This window comes from Anabas testudineus, chromosome 24 (genome assembly GCF_900324465.2).
Source record: "Anabas testudineus chromosome 24, fAnaTes1.2, whole genome shotgun sequence".
NCBI classification, from domain to species: domain Eukaryota; kingdom Metazoa; phylum Chordata; class Actinopteri; order Anabantiformes; family Anabantidae; genus Anabas; species Anabas testudineus.
The window spans coordinates 7,850,752-7,873,130 of NC_046632.1; the positions used below are offsets into that span (position 1 = coordinate 7,850,752).

The 22,379-nt window shown below is 40.8% G+C and overlaps 2 protein-coding genes across 2 annotated transcripts; one reads left to right on the forward strand and one right to left on the reverse strand.

Moving 5' to 3' along the window:
- Positions 1-383: 383 nt before the first annotated feature.
- il20ra (interleukin 20 receptor, alpha) lies at positions 384-5,777 on the reverse strand. Its single transcript, XM_026341989.1, has 7 exons — positions 5,482-5,777; positions 4,766-4,889; positions 4,296-4,504; positions 3,961-4,136; positions 3,705-3,849; positions 3,289-3,425; positions 384-2,864 (listed from the first exon to the last, which is right to left on the reverse strand). The coding sequence occupies exons 1-7, from the start codon at positions 5,537-5,539 to the stop codon at positions 1,686-1,688; spliced, it is 2,028 nt and encodes a 675-aa protein (XP_026197774.1). The 5' UTR covers positions 5,540-5,777; the 3' UTR covers positions 384-1,685.
- Positions 5,778-7,548: 1,771 nt separating this feature from the next.
- Positions 7,549-21,784, forward strand: med23 (mediator complex subunit 23). Its single transcript, XM_026341607.1, has 30 exons — positions 7,549-7,714; positions 8,084-8,115; positions 8,226-8,313; positions 8,409-8,533; positions 8,853-8,964; positions 9,626-9,724; positions 9,834-9,935; positions 10,069-10,138; positions 10,327-10,439; positions 10,529-10,624; positions 15,162-15,368; positions 15,672-15,815; positions 15,970-16,115; positions 16,233-16,478; positions 16,623-16,765; positions 17,030-17,204; positions 17,330-17,493; positions 17,599-17,723; positions 17,840-18,045; positions 18,281-18,461; positions 18,585-18,755; positions 18,886-19,102; positions 19,192-19,301; positions 19,419-19,545; positions 19,929-20,094; positions 20,262-20,334; positions 20,430-20,644; positions 20,743-20,863; positions 21,029-21,160; positions 21,499-21,784. The coding sequence occupies exons 1-30, from the start codon at positions 7,664-7,666 to the stop codon at positions 21,688-21,690; spliced, it is 4,149 nt and encodes a 1,382-aa protein (XP_026197392.1). The 5' UTR covers positions 7,549-7,663; the 3' UTR covers positions 21,691-21,784.
- The last annotated feature ends 595 nt before the right edge of the window (positions 21,785-22,379 follow it).

The following is a 22,379-nucleotide window of genomic DNA, read 5'->3' on the forward strand; positions in this document are numbered from 1 at the left end:
GATGCACCTAGTGAGAAAGGCAAATATAGGTGAAAGAACAGTTGCCTTTAAAACCCCAGCACAACATATTTTCTTATACTTTTATTATTTCTTTTTGAATATATAATGTTGCAACATAGAAAACTGCTACTCTCTTATAGTAAAATAATTTTAGCAACCTTCACAGCATCAAACATACCATCACAGTGCAGATAACCTGAGTTGTATGAATACAGTACATAAATCTGGAACTACACCTGTAGAGTTTCAAAATTCCCCCTTCACGTTGCAGGTCAACCAGTGCTCATTAAAAAAAAAAAAAAAAAAAAAAGATCTGACGGGAATTTACTGCCAGGAATGTCCCGAGTCGTGAGACAGCAGAATGCAAGTAATGGTCAGGTAGCGATGGTATAGTATGTGTGTTTATAGTGTTTTTCACATGTAACGTAGTTATAAATTCAAAACAACAACCAGAAAGACATAGAATAAGAAACAACTTTGGCAAACATTAACAAAACACCACAGTGATTTTCTTTTACTGTTACACATTGCCACTTGCATTTGAATAACAAAGTATAAAACCTGAAGTGAAATCATTTAACGGGCTATATTCATTGCATATATTCATATAATAAGTGTCTGAACATCTGAGCTCAAAAGAAACTCACAAAACTACACAGAAAAAAGGCAAAAAAAAAACAAAAACAAGATGAATGCAGACAGGAATATGTAGAAAAGGAATAGATGATGCATGAAAATAATATCGACTCAGGGTGTAGACATGCTGTTTCGTAATTTACATAAAAACTAGATTAGATACAAGAATAAAGTGCTATAGTTTTGCCTTCATATTGTATGAACACAAAAATCACAAAATATATTTGTATTCATGATTCCCTTCATATGATATATTGACTGATGGTGGATGGGAAAAACAGAAGCTGCAAATGAAGAAGTGATGACATTATCGCTGAGCCTAGTTCATCCAAAACAAGTAATCTATTGGCCCGCAGTGTCTCAAAAAGACAAGTTTAGGTGTTTTACCTGGAACTAGAACAGAGGCAGAGTAATGTTTAACCAAAACCACCCACAACTAGACAATGTTATCAAGTAAACAGGGTACAGTCATAGAATATCTACAGTAAACTGCTGTCACGGTCGATATCAAAACAAATTGAAAAAGTAAGGAAAACACCTAAGTAAAGTTCCTTTTTAGGATTTTTGTACTAAGCTAAATCCAAATTTGTTGTTTTGGAGACTCCTGTCGGACATCAGCCCAGAATAATTGGTTAGTGCTCAGATTTAATGCAGAGGTGACCGTAGTGCTAACGTACAGAATTTATTCAGAAATACAGAACAAGAGCAATATAAAAATAATAAATTAATAGTAATACAAATAAGAATAAAACAATAATATTTAGCTCAAACCTTAATATATGGAATATCCCTCAGAGCTGATCATCATTATTTATGTTTTATAACTGAACATTAAATAGTGTGATTTGCTATAGAAATCAGTAAACTGTGGTTGAAAGTAATAAAGCAGCATAAATCACATAAGTAACTCTATCTAAAGAGATTATACCATGTGTGTTCTAACATAATTATTTTATCTAAATTATATTATATACTTTTTTAATCATTTGTCTTGCTATTTTAAATTTGCTCAGTGCAGAAGAAGAGTGCTTTCCTAATAATGGGGTTGTTTACTGGTCCTCTAGGATAACCAAGTTCCATTTGGTCATAAAATTATCCTCCTCACACCCTGTTGCCCCTCCTCCCCCCATCTCTCTCGGAGCCCCTGCTGCCTCCTCTTCCTCGGACGGTTGTCTGACAAACAAATTTTCCAGCCTCAGTACGCCCTTCGTCACCTTCACCTCCTCATCCTCTCCACTCAACCACTCCTTACGCCCTGTCTCTCCCTGCATCAACCCATCCCTGTCCCTCTGCTTGTTGGACCTTATATCTGCCTTTGGCAGCACTAGTTTTCTAGTTTCATTGTCCCAATTAATACAAATGGTTCCCTCTTCCTCCTCATAATAGTCATCATCATCTTCTTCTTCTTCCACTACACTTTGTGCTGTAGCCAGTCTTAAAACACCATAGTCATCAGGTAGGAAATCTGACTGCTCTGTGTGGAAAGGTGGCATGTCTGCCGCGTTCTGGGAGGCGTAAGCAGACAGAAGTGGTACTTTCTCACTCTTGCTTCCTCCCTCTGCATCACCATCTAACTTTTCATCTGCTACTCTTGCATTTCCCCCCATTCCTGCCTCTTTATTTGTTTGTACACTTAAAGGAATATGGAAGAGGCCGGTTTGTGGGTTTTTGTTTATGAATAACCCTGTACACTCCCTAGATTTGCTGATCCCCTGAGTTTTGGTCAGCAAACCTGAATTTAACTGTGACCATGCGTGTGCCTGTGCTGGTGTGCACATTTCTGTCTGTGTGTGTATTGGTACGATGGTTGACCTCAGTGGAAGGCATGGCCTTGCCTGGGCAGCATAAAATCCAGTGAACTGACTGTCTTCTACTGTCCACTCTTTCTTCATATAGCTGTTTTGTGCTCCACATTTCTGGCATTTAGCTTTCAGTTCATTCTCATCATCTCCTCTGCCATGCCCCTTCTCTCTCTCTTCCTCTTCTCTGATGACATTGATTTTAGGAGCTATGCCAACAAATCCGTAGTCAACTAATGAATCCCCAGAGGACTCCTTAGGCTCTGAGGGTGTTTCAGACCTCTGGGGGGAGTAGCTTGGTGGGGGATCTGGACAATTGACAGGTCCCAGAGGCTCCTTGTCTGACGATGGCTTGATGATCATGAGAATGGTGTTGAGATTCTCAGGGTTAGGGAACATCAGCGGGGGCGGATGAAAAGTAGGTGGGTTCTGTGGGTTGAAGGATAATAAGTGTAGCATTAAAAGACTAGCTAACTTGCTTTAGAGAAAACATTTGAAATTGACATGACTTGTCTATGATGTAGATAGTAATACAGAAAGTAGACAGAATTGTGTGTGTTAGTATTGACATCCCCATATTTGATCTGGAAGACTCTGCATTGTACAGGGATTCATTTTTGACTGAGTGCTTATCCTGAAAATTACTATGACTAACAAACTGAGAGTCTTATCTGTTTTTCAGTAATACACTTTTGTATTCAAGCACCTCACCCAGTCTGTAAAGGGTTACACACAGTGGATGGTTAAATCTTCATCAATGCGGTTTCATCACGGGACAATAAAATGAAACAGAAAGCAGTTCAATTTCTAGTGTGTGTGGGTCTGTGTATGCATACGTGTGTGTTTGCATTACCAGAATATATGGGCTTTTTTGTCCTTTTCCCATCAGGTAGTTACAGAGAAAGTAGCCAACCAACAGAAGCGCACACGCGCACAAAGAAGGAACAACAATACTAACAACCACCCTCTGCAACTGTCCAATCACAGGATCTGGAGGGAGACAGGAAATAAGTCACACAAATACATTGAATTCATAAATGATAGCAAAGGTACACACAGGAAATGCTACTGTATGTGGACAACTTTCACAAGACCATTTTTCTTGACTGACATTTTGGGAATGTCCGAAACTGATACACAAACAAGCAAAAAGAATTATCTCTGTAAATCAAAGTCTCTTTTGCTTCTGTATCGTGTTTAGTCACATTCCTTTCTACCTGTCAAACCAGGGTAGAAAAATATTCGCTCTCTCTCCCACACACACTGTACCTTGAGGTGTTGTTATGCAGAGCCATTCTGAGGAGTGGCACTGGACAGGCATGGAAAGGAATCTTGCCTTGGCCGAGAAGCAGTACTCTGTGTCATACTCCATCAAATGAAATTTGTACGAACTAGACTCCAGAAGGATGTTATGCTACAAACATACACAAATAAAATTAGTCTCAAACTGGTTCGGTGTGGTGTAGAAAAACTTTAGGGGTGTTTAATTAAAGCCACTCGCTGGTTGGAGAAGACGACTACTCACAGTAGTACCACAACGGGCATTGTGGATGGAGAGGTTGTAGGCCATGTAGGGGTAGACCGATGCCATGGAAACCACTGGCATGTTGTTGTTAGGCAGATATCTCATTGGTCCCTTCAGAGTGACAGTGGCACTGTCGTTCTGTATTTCCACAGAAACCAGTGGAGGACCAAAAATAGCTGTATGGACAAACAGAAATATTCGCTCTTGGTTGGTTTAACATTATTGTGTGTCACAATTTAAATTCTAAGTCACCAAACGGACAAAAAAAATGTATTCTACTTTTAACGATTAAAAGTAGTAACTCGGACATATGTCTCAGCCATCATCCCACTTACTGTCCAACTTTGGATCGAATCTCCTATGGGTCAACGCCCATTTGGAAGACGTTTTCCAGCCGACAGCACGAACTTTGGCGTAGTATCCCTGGTCTATGTCCCATGTCTCATTGCTCAGATCACACCAGTTTCGCACTATTTTTGTACACTGTCGTACCGCCCTCCAGTGCACCTGTTTTCCTTTACTGGTCTCCACAGTGTCGCCATAGCTGGGAACGACAGATGAGACCCACACAGATAAGAGGATGACTCCTCTGAATCCCCGCTCTAGCCAAGACAATAACAACTAGCTTGTCCAATTGTCCCCTTAAGGAAAGACATCAGGTTACATAGGCTAACCTATATAACCTTACTAGATCAGGTTACATTTTTCTCTTGTTCCTGTCACCCTTCTCATTGTCAGTTAAATTAGTTAAATTACCATATTTTACTTCTATTTGTTTTTATTTCAACTTGTTTATTATACTTACATGGCATACTGCACGGTAAAGTGTGTGTCACTTGGTGTGCCATTTCCTGGTGACCACGATAACACATTCTTCAGATTCACCGAGGAAAACACAACATTGATGGGGCTGGGGAGAGAGGACGAGACTGGGGAGAAAGAAATTGAAAGATTTAGAGTTTGAGAAGGACAAGAGGCACACATTTACTATGAGTTTCTATGAGTAAGAGTGTAATATCTGTACTAAAGCTGGTAGCTGTAGTTTAATACAAAACATATAATCTAAGCTGATAATGTAATCTATCCCAAATATCCGAATTGAACTCATTTTAAAATTTGCACATCACACTCAGTTTGTGTGATTCAGACCTTTGAACTGGAACCTTGATTTAGAGCTCAGTATATAACCAGTACTTTCATGTACACAATAAATGAGAGGCCTCTGTTACCTTATCACCAAGGTTACAAAGCAATATTTTGACACTTCATGTTTACCTAATGTGAATATATTGCCTTTTATTATTGTGATATTGATACTGATTGAACTCACACCATAAACTGATTTGTATGAATATAAGTGCTGCACAGTTGTTCAGGTTGCAATGATTATGTAGTTTGCATCAAAACAACTTGCACACACCGTTTCGTTACTGCATACTCTATCAGCTGGTTCTTGTAGTAATGGTCACCAAAGTAAACACATAGAACAGCTTATGAAAGAAACAATGGGTGTATCCATACCTGAGCAGCGCAGAAGCCCCAGGATCAGAAACACGAACACAGTCCACATCTTCCACATCTCTCTACGTGCTGCTCATGCTTTCACCGGGACCAACATTTGCGCTCCGTCGCCCGGTTTTCTGCGCCGGTACACCTGTCAGCAGGTGACACCTGTCCGCACGATCACAAGAAAGCTGCTAAAACGCGCGTAGCCTACAAGGAAGAAGAGGGAAAAACTGCCGATTGAGTCGCCGTGGGTTGGATAAGAGTGACCTTCAAACCAGTAAAACCTCGACGATTTACAGTTCAAAGTCTGCGGCAGGTTTCCGTGTACGAGGAAGGAATGTGACCTCACTTGTTTTTGTACATCACACCTCTCTCTCTCTCTCTCTCTCTCTCTCTCTCTCTCTCTCTCTCTGTGTGTGTGTGTGTGTGTGTGTGTGTGTGTGTGTGTGTGTGTGTGTGTGTGTGTGTGTGTGTGTGTGCTCCTGTCTTGTCTCGACTTCTTCTCCAGGTCTCGCCCTGCACACGATCCTTTGTGCTCCAGGTGAAGGCTACACCTGAAAGTCTTGATGTAACTGCAGCTGTCAGGTGTTTGCAGTGTAGTAACACAGCCAATATTTTAATCCCAAAGGTATAGTTCTAAAATCACCAAATTGAGGACAAGTTGTAATATCTTATATGTAATAATGTAATAATATGTAAAACATGTGAAACTGGGATACTTTTCCACTGTAAGGTGCAAATGTGGTTCGCTATAAATGTTTTTAGGCCCTAGAGGACAGAAGGGTAAGATGAGCCAGTGGGTAAAATGACCCAAACCCTGCATCCAGACAGATATGTTCATGTTCTATCATGAACACATACATTCAGGAAAGACACTTAATGTATAAGTTGTTGTGTTTGATGGAAGCATTTTTTGTTTTTTGCTTGGCAGACATCACAGGTCTAATCTAATTCATCCAGGTCTAATAAAATATATTAAACATGTCTTTGGTATTTGTGATGATCATGTGTGTACTGCATGAAAGTTCCTGGCATCCTTCATTTACATGGTGTGGGTTATCTGTTGAGTCTGTGGGTTGTCTTTGCACCTGATCTCACTAAGTGATTGGCTGAAGAGGGTAGCTGGAGGACCTGTTAACAATTCCCAGGTTTAAACTAAAAAACTCAGATGGTCAATTTACGGCTCAACTTACCTACAGACTCAGTTCGACTTACATCTAACCTGGGGGCAAGTTGAGCTACAGAAATAGGGATCTTTTTCCTTAATACTCCACCCTTAAATAGGCTATATGTAGAAGTATTTGTTCTATATCTACTCATCGTTCCTTACAACTCATTTTACCACACTCTCCTCACAAGTTAACATTAATTTGTTAATTGGCCATGGAGAGCATATGGTTGATAATACCTAATCCACAAGAGGTTATCTGCTGTCACAAAAACAAATAATATGCAAATAGTTTGGTCAGGTCTTGTTTTTCTTCACGGATGTCAGCTACATGGAACATTACACCCGGAAGAACATCAGAATTGCCTTGTGGTGCTTCTTTTTGGATCAGTTCCAAGAAGTGAGGCTATTGAATTACAACCTTGATAACCACGCAGAGCAAAACCTTGAAGCAGTGTGTGTTTCACCTGGAATTTAGGTTGTGGATTTGGTTCCAAGTTAAACTGAAAACACAACTCTGCAACACAGGTTATTGCAATTCATTTGAATGGCGTTCAATGAAATACCACATAGAAAACAGACGTGAGCATCACCACGAGTAATTTAATTTTCACCATCTATATCGACATCTACTGGGCAACACCAACAATTTATCCAAGTCACATAGTATTGTAGGTATTATGTGGGATTTATAACTATATATTTAGGAAAATACATACCGACTTAAATCAGCGCGGTGCATATTGTGAAAGCTGTTACACATATATTGTGACTGTGATACATAATTATTACAGTGAAGAGAGCTTAATACAGCTATTACAAAATGAAGCGGAACTAGATTTGTGTCTGTGGTATGTCTCCGGAATGTTTTGGCTGTTGCACCGGCGTGGCTTACGGCGCATTCCGGTGCCTGTTAGCACTTAGCTATTTGATAGCATTGTCTGTGAACACAGACACAGATGCTAAAGAAGAAGCCTGACTGATTTCTGTTATGGTCCAGTAAAAATTGGCACTTTGTTTGATGCAAATATGGCGCTATCGATGGAATCGCAGCTCCAGAGCATCTTCGAAGATGTCGTGGTAATTTATATCTTTATAAACTGATTTTAAAGCTAACTGTTGTTAGCATTCAGACAGCGTTAGCCCTTACTATTAATCTACCAAAAAACAATGTTAAACTGCTGTGGTTTTGCAAATGCATAATTTCACCTGCAAGATCAAGCTAATTTCTGCCTTGAATTTAGCTAACTACTTTTAAAAACGTGTAAATATGAAACTTAAAAGTAAACAATAAACATTTAATGTACATTTCTATTGTACAGAGAATTGTTATTATTGAGTCCATTATTACAACAAAGAAATATTAAACTAAACACGTGTAGAAAGGCATTACAATATTGTATTGTCTTGTCACTAACAGCTGTTTCTCCTCTCTTCTTCCCTTCTCAGAAAACTGAGATGATAGAAGAGGCCTTTGCTGGGTAAGATGAGTCAAAAGACAGACACATGCCTACATTTTGTGTTCATTGGCTGTGAAATGACTACTGACTGAAACTCTTCTCTATACTAATTAATCTGTGCTGTGTTTTAGGATGTTTATGGATACTCCAGAGGATGAGAGGACTAAACTGATCAGCTGTCTTGGAGCCTTCAGACAATACTGGGGAACACTACCACAGGTCTATACACTGCAACACAGATGCAAGTTCATGCATTCAGAGAAGATAAATGATTGGCTGGATAGTTTAAAAACATCGTCTATTTCCTTCTGCAGGAGTCTCATGAACAGTGTGTACAGTGGATAGTGCGGTTTATTCACAGCCAGCACAGTCCCAAAAGAATCTCCTTCCTCTATGACTGTCTAGCAATGGCTGTGGAGACCAGTCTGTTACCACCCAGGTACAAACACAGACCAGACTCATTTGCAATACTTCATACTGTATGTATTTTACTTGTAAGTCGCTTTGGATAAAAGTGTCTGCCAAATAGCTAAATGTAAATGTATGTATTACAAATACCCTATGGGCTCTAAACAGACGAATTGATAGTCTAATAATATTCAGTTAAGATTTTTGGTTTGGCTGCAGTATCCCTGTCAGGTCTAAAACAAATCAGTGATGTTCAGTCTGTTTAAAGCTGTGAGATAACACCTAACAAGCCCTCCTAGCTGTTATCATCTAAATCTGTCCTAATCATCCATCTCTTTGTCTCTCTGTAGGATGGTGTGTGGAGCTTTGATAAGCTCAGACAGTTTAGAGTGGGAAAGGACTCAGTTGTGGGCATTGACTTTCAAACTGATTCGTAAGATCATTGGAGGGGTGGACTACAAGGTTTTTGACACACACACACACACACACACACAAGAACACAAGCACAGTTGAGAACATTTATTAATAGGGGTATAATGAATCAGTTAGGTAATGATGCACTTGTAGTCCATTCACTATTTTTACTAACAATAAAAGTAGTGGAAATCAGCTGATTTCATATTTTGTGTCACAGAATTATGATTGTTAGGCTACATCATAGATCATGATTTTGTATTTGACACTTTATATTGTAATCATATGAATGCATTGTTTCACCTTGTTCAGATTAGATGAGTGTATGTGTTTGCTTCTAACATAATGAGGTGTGTTGTTTTTGAGCAGTAAAAAACAGATGTTTCTAGTTGACTTTAGATAAGGCAGGAGCAGCTTTGTTTGCCACAGAAACCACTCGGGCTAGGGAGTTAGGGAGAGAAGCACTACCTCAAAGTCAAGAGATGACATGGCTTGCCCCATTTTTCATTATGTGCATTGTTCTTTGAAGAAGAAAATCTTCCCAAGATACCATATCTGAAAGGACTTAGATTTGTATCGTTTTAAGTTACTTTAACTGAAATTTTATAAGGACTAACTGAATAAGCTGATGTTTATTATTAAACAGGAAGTTGTTAAAATTAAATCTTATAATGTTTAAAACTAAGGTGTATGTGTGTGTACATTTCAGGGTGTCCGGGATCTGTTGAAAACTGTTTTGGACAAAATTCAGACCATTCCTACCACTGTCAGCTCAGCTATAGTCCAACAACTTCTGGCTGCCAGAGAGGTACCTTTTGTTTTTAAATGTATTTCCTTTATTATTTTTTGAGCACTTCTCTTTAAGAAAACAGAATCAGTTTAATTTTGTGTTTTCAATTTTTTGTGGTGTAATCCAGGTGGTGGAGTATATCCTGGACAGAAATGCATGCCTCTTGCCAGCCTACTTTGCAGTCACAGAAATACGAAAACTGTATCCGGAGGGACAGTTATCACACTGGGTGAGTGTGTGTTTTGTGTGTATGTGTGCTGCTACAGTATGTTGTCATGTATCTAACACCATTTCTCATTTATACTTTCTCTCCTATTGTGTCAATTCTCATTTATCTCTCTGTGCCTCTCTCTCATTTGTAGCTTCTGGGCAGTTTGATATCAGACTTTGTGGATAGTTTCAGACCCACAGCAAGAATCAACTCCATCTGTGGTAAGAGCCTCATAAACACAAAGAACCTTATTATCAGAAAGATATCAAGTTTTAAAGTGCCGAATCTAACTTGTGAATACTGCATTGCCTGCAACAGATTTCCAACTTTATGTGAAATGTATAATGCAACTCAGGTGTTTGCAGTGTGCCTGTTTAGTAATTTCATGTGTGAATATGTGTATCTACAGGACGATGCAGCCTGTTACCAGTAGTGAATAACAGTGGGGCCATCTGTAACTCCTGGAAATTAGACCCCACCACTCTCCGCTTCCCTCTGAGAGGCATGTTGCCGTTTGACAAGGTAACACTTGTACGCACACTCAACACACTCGCCTGGCATGTGCACAGGTTCATACAAGCAGTAATAATGTGTGTGTTTCTCATATTAAGGACCTGTTTGAGCCCCAGACCTGCTTGCTGCGCTATGTATTAGAACAGCCGTACTCAAGAGAGATGGTCTGCAACATGTTAGGCCTCAACAAACAGGTAAAACAACCACTTCTTCTGTTTTTGCTCCTTTGCCACCACCTCTCGTCACTTTTCCCATCCCTCTGTTTCGTTTTACTTCATTTAATATTTTCCCGTATCTGTTCAGATCTTTGTTTGTCACCTTTGCCTCTTTTTGTTAATCTTTACCTGGACCTTTACTTCATATATCATATTAATTTCTTCTATCTCCTCTCCCCTCCACCCTTTACTTCCTCAAGCCCTCGTCCATTGTTCTTTGATAACACAGCCGTATAAAACCATATGTAAAGCAAGCCAATGCTGTGAGCTTGACCCATAATGCACTGGTGTTAGTTTGCCCTGTTGGGTTCATGCAGTTTTAACTCAGCCCAGCTCACTGAGCACAGCCATAAGCACAGTTTGACAAGCTTTTTTGATGCACAATAACTGAGTATTGGAATTTACATTATGGTTTTGGACAAATAAACCAGAAACATGTTTATATGTCAGAACTGGCTGAGTTGATGCTTACTGTGCTGAACAGACAGTGACCAACCTAGCTCCTTAGTCACCACTTTTTCTCTCTGTCTCTCCTTCCCCCCCCCTCTGTTTCTTTCTTTGTTTCTCTCTCTCTCTTCTCTCTTTTTTGTTCTCTGGTCGTGTATTGGTTTTTGCCTGTCTCTCTGCCATGCGCTCTCTAGACTCTGAACATTGCCCAGGTATGTCATTGTTCCTCTTCCTGGTCACCTCCTGACTTATCAACTAACTGGCCCGTTGGATGCTTAGCTTTGTAGGCATGCTGATGTTCTAGAAATGGGGGAAATTGGACACAAAAAGAAAAGACAACTTGAAAAGAAGTGAAGAGAAAAGCTACAGAGCTTGAAACAGTCTCAGCAGGGCGTCACAGGCACATACATAGTAGAAAAAGCCAAATGAGGCCAAACATACAACATGCAGCTACACAGACAAACAGGCTGACGAAGCATAACAAACAGACAGAAGCAGGTAGATCGATGGAGAGACGCTGTTTAAGGATCATTAACCATGGATCATTTGTCCAGTTAATTTGGTGATATGCAAGCAATTTGTTTCCTGTCATTTTTAGTAACATCAGTTTGATTTGCACATGTCCTGATCTGTGGATTTATTCTAGCTGAAAAAGTACAGTAGCAATACACTGTATTGATTGAAGCCACGCATGGACAATGTGTAATGCTAATTTTCAGTATCTCTATTGGAAACAGAAATGGTGGAATAATAGCAAGTTTTTACATTCAATTTATTTGAAATGTTAATGTTTAATTCACCTAATATTTAATCATTAATTAGAATTAATTTGACCATTTTCTTTTGTGCATTTGCCTTCCTGAGAACCAAAAAGCTCATTTCTACACATCATTTAAGATTCTCTCTCTTTATTGCCTAAGCTAATCTTTTGATTTTGATCAGATTTTAATCTTGTGATCCATAGTGAGTTTTTATACTAGAGCTAGAGCGGTCTGAGTTAGGGTTAGTCAGCTAACAGGCTGATATTAAGTATTTCTGACTTTAAACCCTGCTGTTGACACTTCAAGTCCTGCTGCACTGCATGTATGGATGTAGTCTAGTCATTGCCCTTTAGGGAGGTCGTCTCATGTCTGGCTTCATACTGCTGCTTTTTGTTGTGCTGATCTGGGCAAAAATATACTATTTTTACAAATTTAAATAAGGGTCTTTACTTGACCACTAATATCCTTTATATTAAGCAATCATATGAATAAGCTGAGTGTTTATTATCTATGTGCCAAGGAATTTGTTAGGCGACCGTAAGACATTTAAGTAGCGTTCCATAGCTAGACAGCAGTGGTAGTAAAATAGAAAATGAAATGCAAATGGAAAGAAATACTACTAGTACTAGGTTTGTGGATCCCCAAACTGATTTTGTCTCACTGTCATGTCTTCTACTCTCAATCTAAACTAACTTTTGATGCTTTGTTGCAGCAGTATGTCATGAAATCTTACTCTAATGCAATTTGTGCCACCAAGTTAAAGGCTTGTATTTTGTAATGGTTACACTCTTCTAAGAACTAGAAGAAAAACTCTAATCTCTCAAGATTAAAATGAGATTAGATTAGATTTTTACAAACAAACCAATTTAGCATCTTATAGATAACGTAATTGCATATGAATTGCATGTGCACAGACAGCTTCAAAACCAGAAGACATGATAATGTGTGATTTGGTATTTTGAAGTGTTTAGTCAGTGATTTGCCCAGGTCAGCTGAGTGAGTCTGATTGGCTGTCTGACTGGGTGGTATTAATGATTAGCAGCAATGAAAGGCAGCAGGGGTTGTTTTGCCTTGTTGTTGATTTGCTTCACTTCGTAACTTGATGGTTGTTACTGAGCCTGTTCATAAACTGCAAGGTGCATTGACTGGGAAAAAAAACACTTTGAAAATATAAAATGACCCTAATGAAAGGTATCAGCCTACTTCTCAAATATTGTGGTTATCCCACTAAATGTGGCAGAGAATGATAGACTGAGCAATGTTTTATAGTTTTCAATAAGCAGTTGACGGCTGGCGGACACCGTAGGCAGTGTCCTGCCAGCCTGCCTTGGGTTGGGATGTTGGTAGGTGTTAGGTGGGATTATGGATCAGTTGTTAGTTGTACTATGGATAGTTCAAGAATTTTAGATGTAACTCTGTAGACGGAGGATGTGTGGATCTTTCTCTCTTCTCCACCACTCTTGCCCTCTCTTTCTTTCTGTGTGTGTGTGTGTGTATGTGTGTGTGTGTGTGCGTGTGCATGTGTGTGTTTAGGGATCGGAGAAGAGAAGTTAAGGTCATCTTCACAGCTCTTCTTCTTCCCAAGCACACCACCTCCTCACCTTCCCCCACCTGTTAGCCTGCATGCAGGAACATGTTGCACTGTTTGATTTGGTTTGGTGTTTTTAGTGCTGTGACGTGCTGTTCTGTGTCATATTTTGGTTCTCTCTGCTGTGCCGTGCTGCTCAATCCCCTGTTATGCTGTGTCCCAGTTTTGTGAAAATGGCCCAGTTAGGTCCTCACTCCTACTTTGCCACTAGTGGTTCAAGTTAGTTTGTTCATAAAATTCAAAATTAAGCTCCATAGATAACGGTAATAGTTTATAGTGCCATTTCTACACAGTCATCCACTTGGTATTTCAACTCCAACCCACGCAGAAGAGTACACCTGTTCCAAACTCAAACATTGTACTACATAGCCTGAAGTTAGGGTTTATACATAAAACTTCCAATTGCTGTGTGTAATATTTAGGGGATCAATTATCAGATTGAATTTAGTATTCATAATTATGTTTTCAGTGGCATGTAATCATTTTAACATAGAAATTATGTTTTCTTTATTTTAGGACCTTTTGTATCTACATGGAGAGCTGTTCTCCTTCCAAGGAAGCTATGACCTATTGTTTTTCATCCATACGTTAACTTAATTTACATGTAGTCATATGGCCGACACTTCTATTTAATTTCTATAAATATATAACTGTTTTCTCACTTGACATATTGCTAATTGATGCAGTGGTAGCTAATGACATCTCTTACACCTGGAATAAGAGGAGTAGGGGATGATGGTAGTCATTTGGTAGCAATCTGCAACCTCACCACTAGGTGCCACCAAATCGTCACACTGCACCTTTAATGTCTTTTAACTTACCTTTCCATCACTATACGACTCTGCTGTCTCTCTCTGTCTCCAGCCATTTTTCTGACTTTCTCCTGACTCCCTTCCCTCCTTCCCGTTCACCTCCTGTCTTTCATCAAAAGTCTCTTTTATGTGGAACCCACAACAATAACAAGTATATAATAATATATAAGTTTTACTGTATAAAATGTAAACATTTGGTTCCTAACGTGATATTTGAGATCATCGCAGAAAAGCAGACGCATATTATTTACTTTTGTTGTTTGGTCAATGTTACGTGACCTGCTGCCACCAGTAAAATCAGTAAATAATTTCCATTATTTGATTTTACAAGGTGACATGTTTACTTATTACTTGTCTGGATTTGTCTACAGACTACCCACAGACACAATTGCTTGTGATTGGTTCACTCACTCACTGTAAAACCTCCTGCGTGCCCTGGAGCTGTAGAAAAGCATTTGACATAAACCATTCCAGTGAAACTAATTACTGGAGCTACATGGACACTTAAATTTAGCTTTTTTCGTTTTTGTCGCCAGCATAACATGACAAGAAAATTAGAGGCAACATTTAGGAAGTCAGTCAATGTGGAAATGGGGCTATGATGACAGGGAAAGGGAGGTGGTGCAGTCCTGCATGCAGGGGATGGGAATGTGTTTTATTGTTTTTTTTTTATTTCTAACAATTGCTGGAGCATCCATTAACATGAAAAAGTGTATGAGAATTAAATTGATGATGATCTTCCTGTCATTTTCTCCCTCCCTTTGCCTGTCTCTCTTTCATCTGCCCTCCTCCTCTGTCTCTCCGTGTTTTCTGTCACTTTCTGTCCTTGGATGCCTTTCCCTGTTTAACCTCCTATCTCCTGCCCACTATTTTCTTCATCCTTTAACACTCCCCTCCTCCCCTGTCAGCAAAAGCAGCGTTGCCCGGTGCTAGAGGAGCAGCTGGTGGACTTGGTGGTGTACGCCATGGAGCGCTCTGAGACGGAGGAACACTTCGACGCCGATATTGGAGGAACCAGCCAATTGCTGTGGCAGCACCTCTCTTCCCAGCTCATTTTCTTTGTGCTGTTTCAGTTTGCAAGCTTCCCACACATGGTGCTGTCGTTACACCAAAAGGTGAGGAAGAACATAGAGGAGGCGGGAAAGTATAATGAACCTTTTAATGAATGACGGGTTTGCAGACACATATCATAACTGAAAAAACAATCACCTCAGGTGACGGTGTGCTGATACATAGGTTTGTATTATTAATAGTGTAAATGCACAATGAATTTCTGATATTCAGTTAAGAATTAAGTTTTATTCCGATCACATACATACCAACTTTAAATAGATAGACTGCATGTATGCAGTAAGGCCTACAGCTGGTCTGGTGCTCCACTGTAACCTTTTCTATTACTCACTTCTTTTCCCTTGCAGCTAGCAGGCAGAGGTCTTATTAAAGGGAGAGACCACCTGATGTGGGTCCTACTACAGTTCATATCAGGAAGCATTCAGAAGAACGCCCTAGCTGACTTCCTGCCTGTCATGAAGCTCTTTGACCTGCTTTACCCAGAAAAAGAGGTAAGACAATGATGATTATTGGTACAGTTTTGTCACATGGTAGTATATGCAGTAATAGAGGGGATCATTTTGTTTTAGTGTTTTATTTATTCGAGTTAAAGTACAAATTCAGATTTATGTGTTTGTATGTTGTTGTTTTTTTTTCCTTCTTCAGTGCATCCCAGTTCCAGACATTAACAAGCCCCAGTCGACACATTCTTTTGCGATGACCTGCATCTGGATCCACCTGAACCGCAAAGCTCAAAATGACAACTCCAAACTGCAGATACCCATACCACACTCTCTGAAACTACATCATGAGTATGTGTCTTAAAATACTGGACCATGAAATATGTGATTCACGTTAATAAATGACTACAAACTGAGCGGTACCATAAGTGTGAACTTATGCTAGTCTCCTTCCATCCTGTCTGTTAGGTTTCTCCAGCAGTCTCTGCGAAACAAGACCCTGGGTATGTCTGACTATAAGATCGCCCTGCTGTGTAACGCTTACAGCACCAACTCAGAATGCTTCACCTTACCGATGGGCGTCTTGGTAGAGACTATCTATGGCAATGGCACTATGAGGATAAACCTACCTGGAACCAACTGTATGGCATCGGGGTCCGTCACCCCACTGCCAATGAACCTGCTAGATTCACTCACAGTGCATGCAAAGATGAGGTATGGAAAATGGAGATGAAAATTTGCAAAATCTTTAAACATCTAATAAATATGCGATAGACAGAGAGGTACACAGATCCATTCTTAACACCCGTAGAATTGTTCTTGTCCTAACGGAACTTAATGATCTGCCTGTTTGTCTAGTCTGATCCACAGCATTGCTACACGAGTGATAAAATTGGCTCATGCCAAGTCCAGTGTTGCTCTGGCACCTGCACTGGTGGAAACATACAGCAGACTGTTGGTCTATATGGAGATTGAGTCATTGGGCATCAAAGGATTCATCAGTGAGTACATATTAATTTACTGAAAAAGTCCACTCTGCTAAAATTTAGTTATTTCAGATCATTATGTTTCTCAAACAATAATAATGATAGTTGAATAATAGTTATTGACTGTAAAAATGTTGCATGTCCCAGCCCACTGTGTGTCCAGTCATCATCACTTGTCCACTTGGTTGCATTCTGATTGAAAACAGTTGAGCTTAACATTAATTTGTCTTGCTGGGCTAGCAGATGCACGCTGAATAACGTCACTGTGTGTCTTTTCAGGCCAGCTGTTGCCCAATGTGTTTAAGTCTCACGCGTGGGGAATCCTTCACACATTGCTGGAGATGTTTAGCTACAGGATGCACCACATCCAGCCGCACTACAGAGTCCAGCTACTGAGTCATCTGCACAGTCTGGCTGCTGTACCCCAGACCAACCAGAATCAGCTGCATCTTTGGTAACGTGAACCCACACATTCACAAACAATATTGTTGTGTATCATCTATTACTACTCAAAGTCAAGTCAAACCTCCCAGAAACAATCAGTGTGATCTCTTGTCATCTGTCTTGCTCTTCGTCCAGTGTTGAGAGCACAGCTCTGCGGCTGATCACAGCATTGGGGAGTTCAGAGGTGCAGCCTCAGTTCACCCGCTTCCTCAACGACCCAAAGACGATTCTCTCAGCCGAGTCTGAGGAGTTAAATCGAGCCCTGATCCTCACTTTGGCCAGAGCCACGCACGTCACTGGTACCCATCGTTTACTTTTCTTACTTACTTATCTGTGTCTGTTTCCATGTTCTTGTCAATATCTATTTGTTTGAGTTCCTATGGTCACTGTTTGTTTTTGTGCAGACTTTTTCACAGGATCAGACTCTATCCACGGTACTTGGTGTAAAGACATTCTCCAGACCATCATGACCTTCACACCTCATAACTGGGCCTCACACACGCTGTCCTGCTTCCCTGCTCCACTACAGGTACATGTGGTTACTTTGGCATAAATGACACTGACAGACGTTTTCATTTTGTTTCTTCTCACTTTATATTCCTTGATCCTGCCTTAATGACGCCCATCCTTTTCTTCCTCCGTCAGGCGTTCTTTAAACAGAACAATGTTCCCCAGGAGTCTCGCTTCAACCTGAAGAAGAACGTAGAAGAGGAGTACAGGAAGTGGAAGTCCATGGCCAACGAGAACGACATCATTACCCACTTCTCCATGCAAGGCTCACCCCCCCTGTTCCTCTGTCTGCTGTGGAAGATGCTGCTGGAGACAGACCAAATAAACCAGATAGGCTACAGGTTGACTGTCATTATTTTGTGCAGTTAAATACACTTTAACTGTTAAGGGCTGATGCTGATCAACAAAAAAATATATTTGAATTTCAAATTAAATACCATATTTCCATCCGCTACACTCAGTATGTCAGAAACCACTGAGTGAATGCATGTTGTAGTGATGGGGATGCCTCTTTAAACAAATTTTGCATTGCTGTGGGATGTAGCACTAACTGTAGCCTGACTTTCTTTCCCACAGGGTCTTAGACCGTATCGGGGCTCGTGCGCTGGTGGCTCATGTGCGCACGTTTGCAGATTTTCTTGTCTACGAGTTCTCGACCTCCGCTGGCGGACAGCAGCTCAACAAGTGCATCGAAATACTCAATGACATGGTCTGGAAATATAACATAGTCACTCTGGACAGACTCATTCTGTGTTTGGTGAGGATAATAAAGCATGCAGAGAAGTATATTGGATTGTTTAGTACAACATGGGCAGATATGCCTCTTTACATCTCCTAAATATGACAAGAACTATGTGTCACTCTGCTCTTCTGCCTTCAGGCTATGCGTAGCCATGAAGGGAACGAGGCTCAGGTTTGCTACTTCATAATCCAGTTGCTGCTGCTGAAGCCCAATGACTTCAGGAACCGAGTCAATGATTTTGTCAAGGAGAACGCCCCCGAGCACTGGCTGCAGAGTGACTGGCACAATAAACACATGAGTTATCACAAGGTACACGATAGAAACACTTTTAGACAAAAGAAAAAGTGAAATGAGGTTACATTCAGGTCAAATCATGTAACAGAACTAAACAAAGTGTTATATAGATTAGTTTAAAAGGTATTTGTTGTTCTTTTTCTAGAAATACCCAGAGAAGCTGTACTTTGAGGGTCTTGCTGAGCAGGTCAATCCGCCCATGCAGCTCCAGCCTCAGTACCTGCCAATCTACTTCGGTAACGTGTGCCTGCGCTTCCTGCCTGTCTTTGACATCGTCATCCACCGCTTCCTGGAGCTTCTCCCTGTCTCCAAGTCACTTGAAACGCTGCTGGATCATCTAGGAGGGCTGTACAAGTTCCATGGTGAGCGAGCACGCCTATGAATGAAAAAGAATTCGACTTTAAACTGAGCACTAGAGGCATGATCTTTGTTTACTGTCGTTTGTTTGCAGACCGCCCAGTCACCTACCTGTACAACACACTTCACTACTACGAACGGCATCTGAGAGACAGAACAAACCTGAAGAGGAAACTTGTTCATGCCATCATGTCTTCTCTGAAGGTATGCAGGGAACACACATAAACTCAAGTTAATATATCATGTTTTAAAAAAAACCTACATTATGTATTACGTATTAAAACCATCCATATTGTCTCATTCCATGTTTGTCTTTTATAGGAGAACCGTACCCCAGGATGGTGCCTTAGTGAAACCTACCTGAAGTGTGGCATGAACCCCAGAGAGGACAATGTGTGGATTCCTGATGACACTTACTACTGCAAGCTTATTGGACGACTGGTGGACAATATCCTTATTAATCTTGTACAGTTGATGGATTGATCCATCACTGTTCTCCCTAACAGCATTGCCCTTTTGCTGTCTAATGCTAAAGTCATGGGCCTCTGGGGGTAGCTGCATAATATATTTAGCTCACTGCTGATGCCACTAGTCTCACTCAATGTCTCTTTGCTTTAAAGAGAGTAATCATTCCTACCTGTTTGTGTCTGCTGTTAATTGAATCTCACTTTATTGTATCGCATGGTAGGGTTGTAGATATTGTAAACAAGATGGAATATGTTTAAGCGGCTCATGGGCGGACAGTAGTACAGTGTTGGAAAACAAAACACACACCCAACATCCTTCTCACTATCAACCCTTGCACCCTTACACACCTTAACTCTCTTTCACCCATGGCGGGAAAGTCACCTGGTCCTTTCCCCAACTGTGACTGGAGGTTCAACGAGTTCCCCAACCCTGCCGCTCACGCCCTGCACGTCACCTGTGTCGAGCTGATGGCTCTGGCAGTACCGGGAAAAGATGTTGGCAATGCTCTGCTCAATGTTGTTTTGAAGAGGTACGATAGACACACAAAATGTTACAGTTCGCATTAGTCTGCTGAAATTGACCCACACTCTAACTTCACGCTTTTGGCATCAGTAAATATTATTTTTAGTATTCAGCGATTACTGAGTGCCCTCTCGTGGTTTGTGAAAGTATCAGTTTCTTCCTTCTACTTCACAGCCAACCCCTTGTTCCCAGAGACAGCATCACAGCTTGGATGAATGCCATTGGACTTGTGATCACCGCACTGCCTGTAAGAAAAGCATTCACATCAAGTCTCGACAACACTTAAGCATTTGATAAATTAGCAGTTTGTTCACCGTGCCCACCTCTGTTTCCCTCTGTCAGGAGCCCTATTGGATCGTTCTCCACGACCGCATTGTGTCTGTAATTAGCTCTCCGGCTCTGACATCGGAGACAGAGTGGGCAGGTTATCCCTTCGCCTTGCTGGACTTCACCGCCTGCCATCAGAGTTACAGTGAAATGAACTGCAGTTATGTGCTCGCACTGGCACACGCTGTCTGGCATCACTCGTCCATCGGACAGCTCTCTCTGATTCCTAAGTAAGGACGTTTTCAGTCTCTGTCTCTTCTTTGACTCTGTTTTATAGCCCACATATCATTTATGATCATCATGTTAACATAACTGTGTGTTGGTGTAGATTCCTGTCAGAGACTCTGAAGCCCATCGTCCAGACTGAGTTCCAGTTGCTCTATGTGTATCACCTGGTAGGGCCGTTCCTGCAGCGCTTCCAGCAGGAGAGAACACGATGCATGCTGGAGGTACACAAGTTTGACCATAGATACTTTAGATGATAACATTGATAGTAAGAAAAAGTGAATACCTGTAGTTTAATCTGTAGTTGCACAAGAATTTGCTGATTAAGTTTTATTTTGTCTGAATTGTGTAGTTTTTTTTTTCATATATTTGTTTTGTGTTTGTTTTAGATTGGCGTGGCCTTCTATGAGATGCTCCAGGCTGTGGACCAACGCTGCCAGCATCTCAGCTACATGGACCCGATCTGCGACTTCCTTTATCACATTAAATACATGTACACTGGAGACAGTGTGAAAGAACAGGTGAGCTGTTGTTCTACCTGTGATTAAATCAAAAAATCCTTAACCTAAAGGCAAAGTGAATTTATCAGTGTATTAAATAATTAATTAAATGGACAGCGCTATTATTGTACACTGAGGTTAGCCTTTATCTGAGGCTAACCTCATGCTGTAGTTTGACTGACATCACATTAATGAATGTGGTCTGTGTCGTACTTATAGTTCTACTGTACCTTCAGAACATAGGTCTGTTTAACTCCTGATTCTCAGTGGTATTTGTTGCATTTCCTACATTTTTATTTTTTCCTTCACAAAGAATCCCATTCACAAATTATCCACCTGTCTCCGTGTCTCTAATTCAGGTGGAAAAAATCATCATGACTTTGCGTCCAGCCATGAAGCTGCGTCTCCGCTTCATCACGCACAAGGCCGAGACTTCATCAGCTGCCACCTCTGCCTCCTCGTCCACCCCTCAACCTCCTCCCTCCTCGCTCTCCTCGTCCTGTGCAGCTGCCTCGCCCTCCTCCTCACAGCACACACACAACGCTATGTAGGCAATTTGGCATTTGTTGTTGTCCTCAGAATATAGATGTTTAACCCTGGAGAGCCTGTCGTGTGTCCTGGGCTATTTCCAAAAACTCACGTCATCTCAAAGTGAAAAAAGAAACCGACTGATGCCTAAAACACTTACAATAAAATCACTTAGCTCTATTTAGACAAAATCTCTGACATGAAAGATCTCTAGCCCAACATTTAGGCCCCACAACAAACTGTACCACATTTTTTTATTTTTCAGTTTGCATTTTTATATTGTACATTAATATTCCTCCATTAAAAATATTTTGCTACTCTGGTCTCAGATTGTTTGTCTGCGTGTCAGAGCAGACACAAAAGGGAGTTCACGAGTCCACCTTGGTGTGCTATTGTGATGGCTGTGAATACCACACGGTCTCTGTCATTTCAGCTAATTATCATCTCTCACACTCTGGAGAAACAAACCTTCTCTTTAGATGAGTCACAGTCAGACAGGTTATGACTTCGATGACCCAGTTTCAGAGAACGCTGTTTAAATAATGTCAAACTAAAAGTGAAATAGTAGCTTCACGCCAGTAGAGGGAGCCCGACATAGGTGCTGCTGCCTTCAGTCACTTCCCGTGTCTTTAAGTTTATTTCTGAAGCACAGAGAGGGAGATACATCAGAGGCCCTGCTGGCCCCATTAGAGTCCCCCCTCCCATCTTTGCC

What these genes read in the sequence shown, in the direction of transcription:
- med23 (XM_026341607.1), top strand. Translation starts at nt 7,664, where the DNA reads ATGGCGCTATCGATGGAATCGCAGCTCCAGAGCATCTTCGAAGATGTC. An exon ending in TGCTTTACCCAGAAAAAGAG is followed by an intron (nt 15,816 to 15,969) that starts GTAAGACAATGA and finishes TTCCTTCTTCAG; the next exon opens with TGCATCCCAGTTCCAGACAT. An exon ending in CAGAGCCACGCACGTCACTG is followed by an intron (nt 17,494 to 17,598) that starts GTACCCATCGTT and finishes GTTTTTGTGCAG; the next exon opens with ACTTTTTCACAGGATCAGAC.
- il20ra (XM_026341989.1), bottom strand. Translation starts at nt 5,539, where the DNA reads ATGTGGAAGATGTGGACTGTGTTCGTGTTTCTGATCCTGGGGCTTCTG. An exon ending in GGGGCTTCTGCGCTGCTCAG is followed by an intron (nt 4,890 to 5,481) that starts GTATGGATACAC and finishes CTTTCTCCCCAG; the next exon opens with TCTCGTCCTCTCTCCCCAGC. An exon ending in TTTACCGTGCAGTATGCCAT is followed by an intron (nt 4,505 to 4,765) that starts GTAAGTATAATA and finishes TGTCGTTCCCAG; the next exon opens with CTATGGCGACACTGTGGAGA.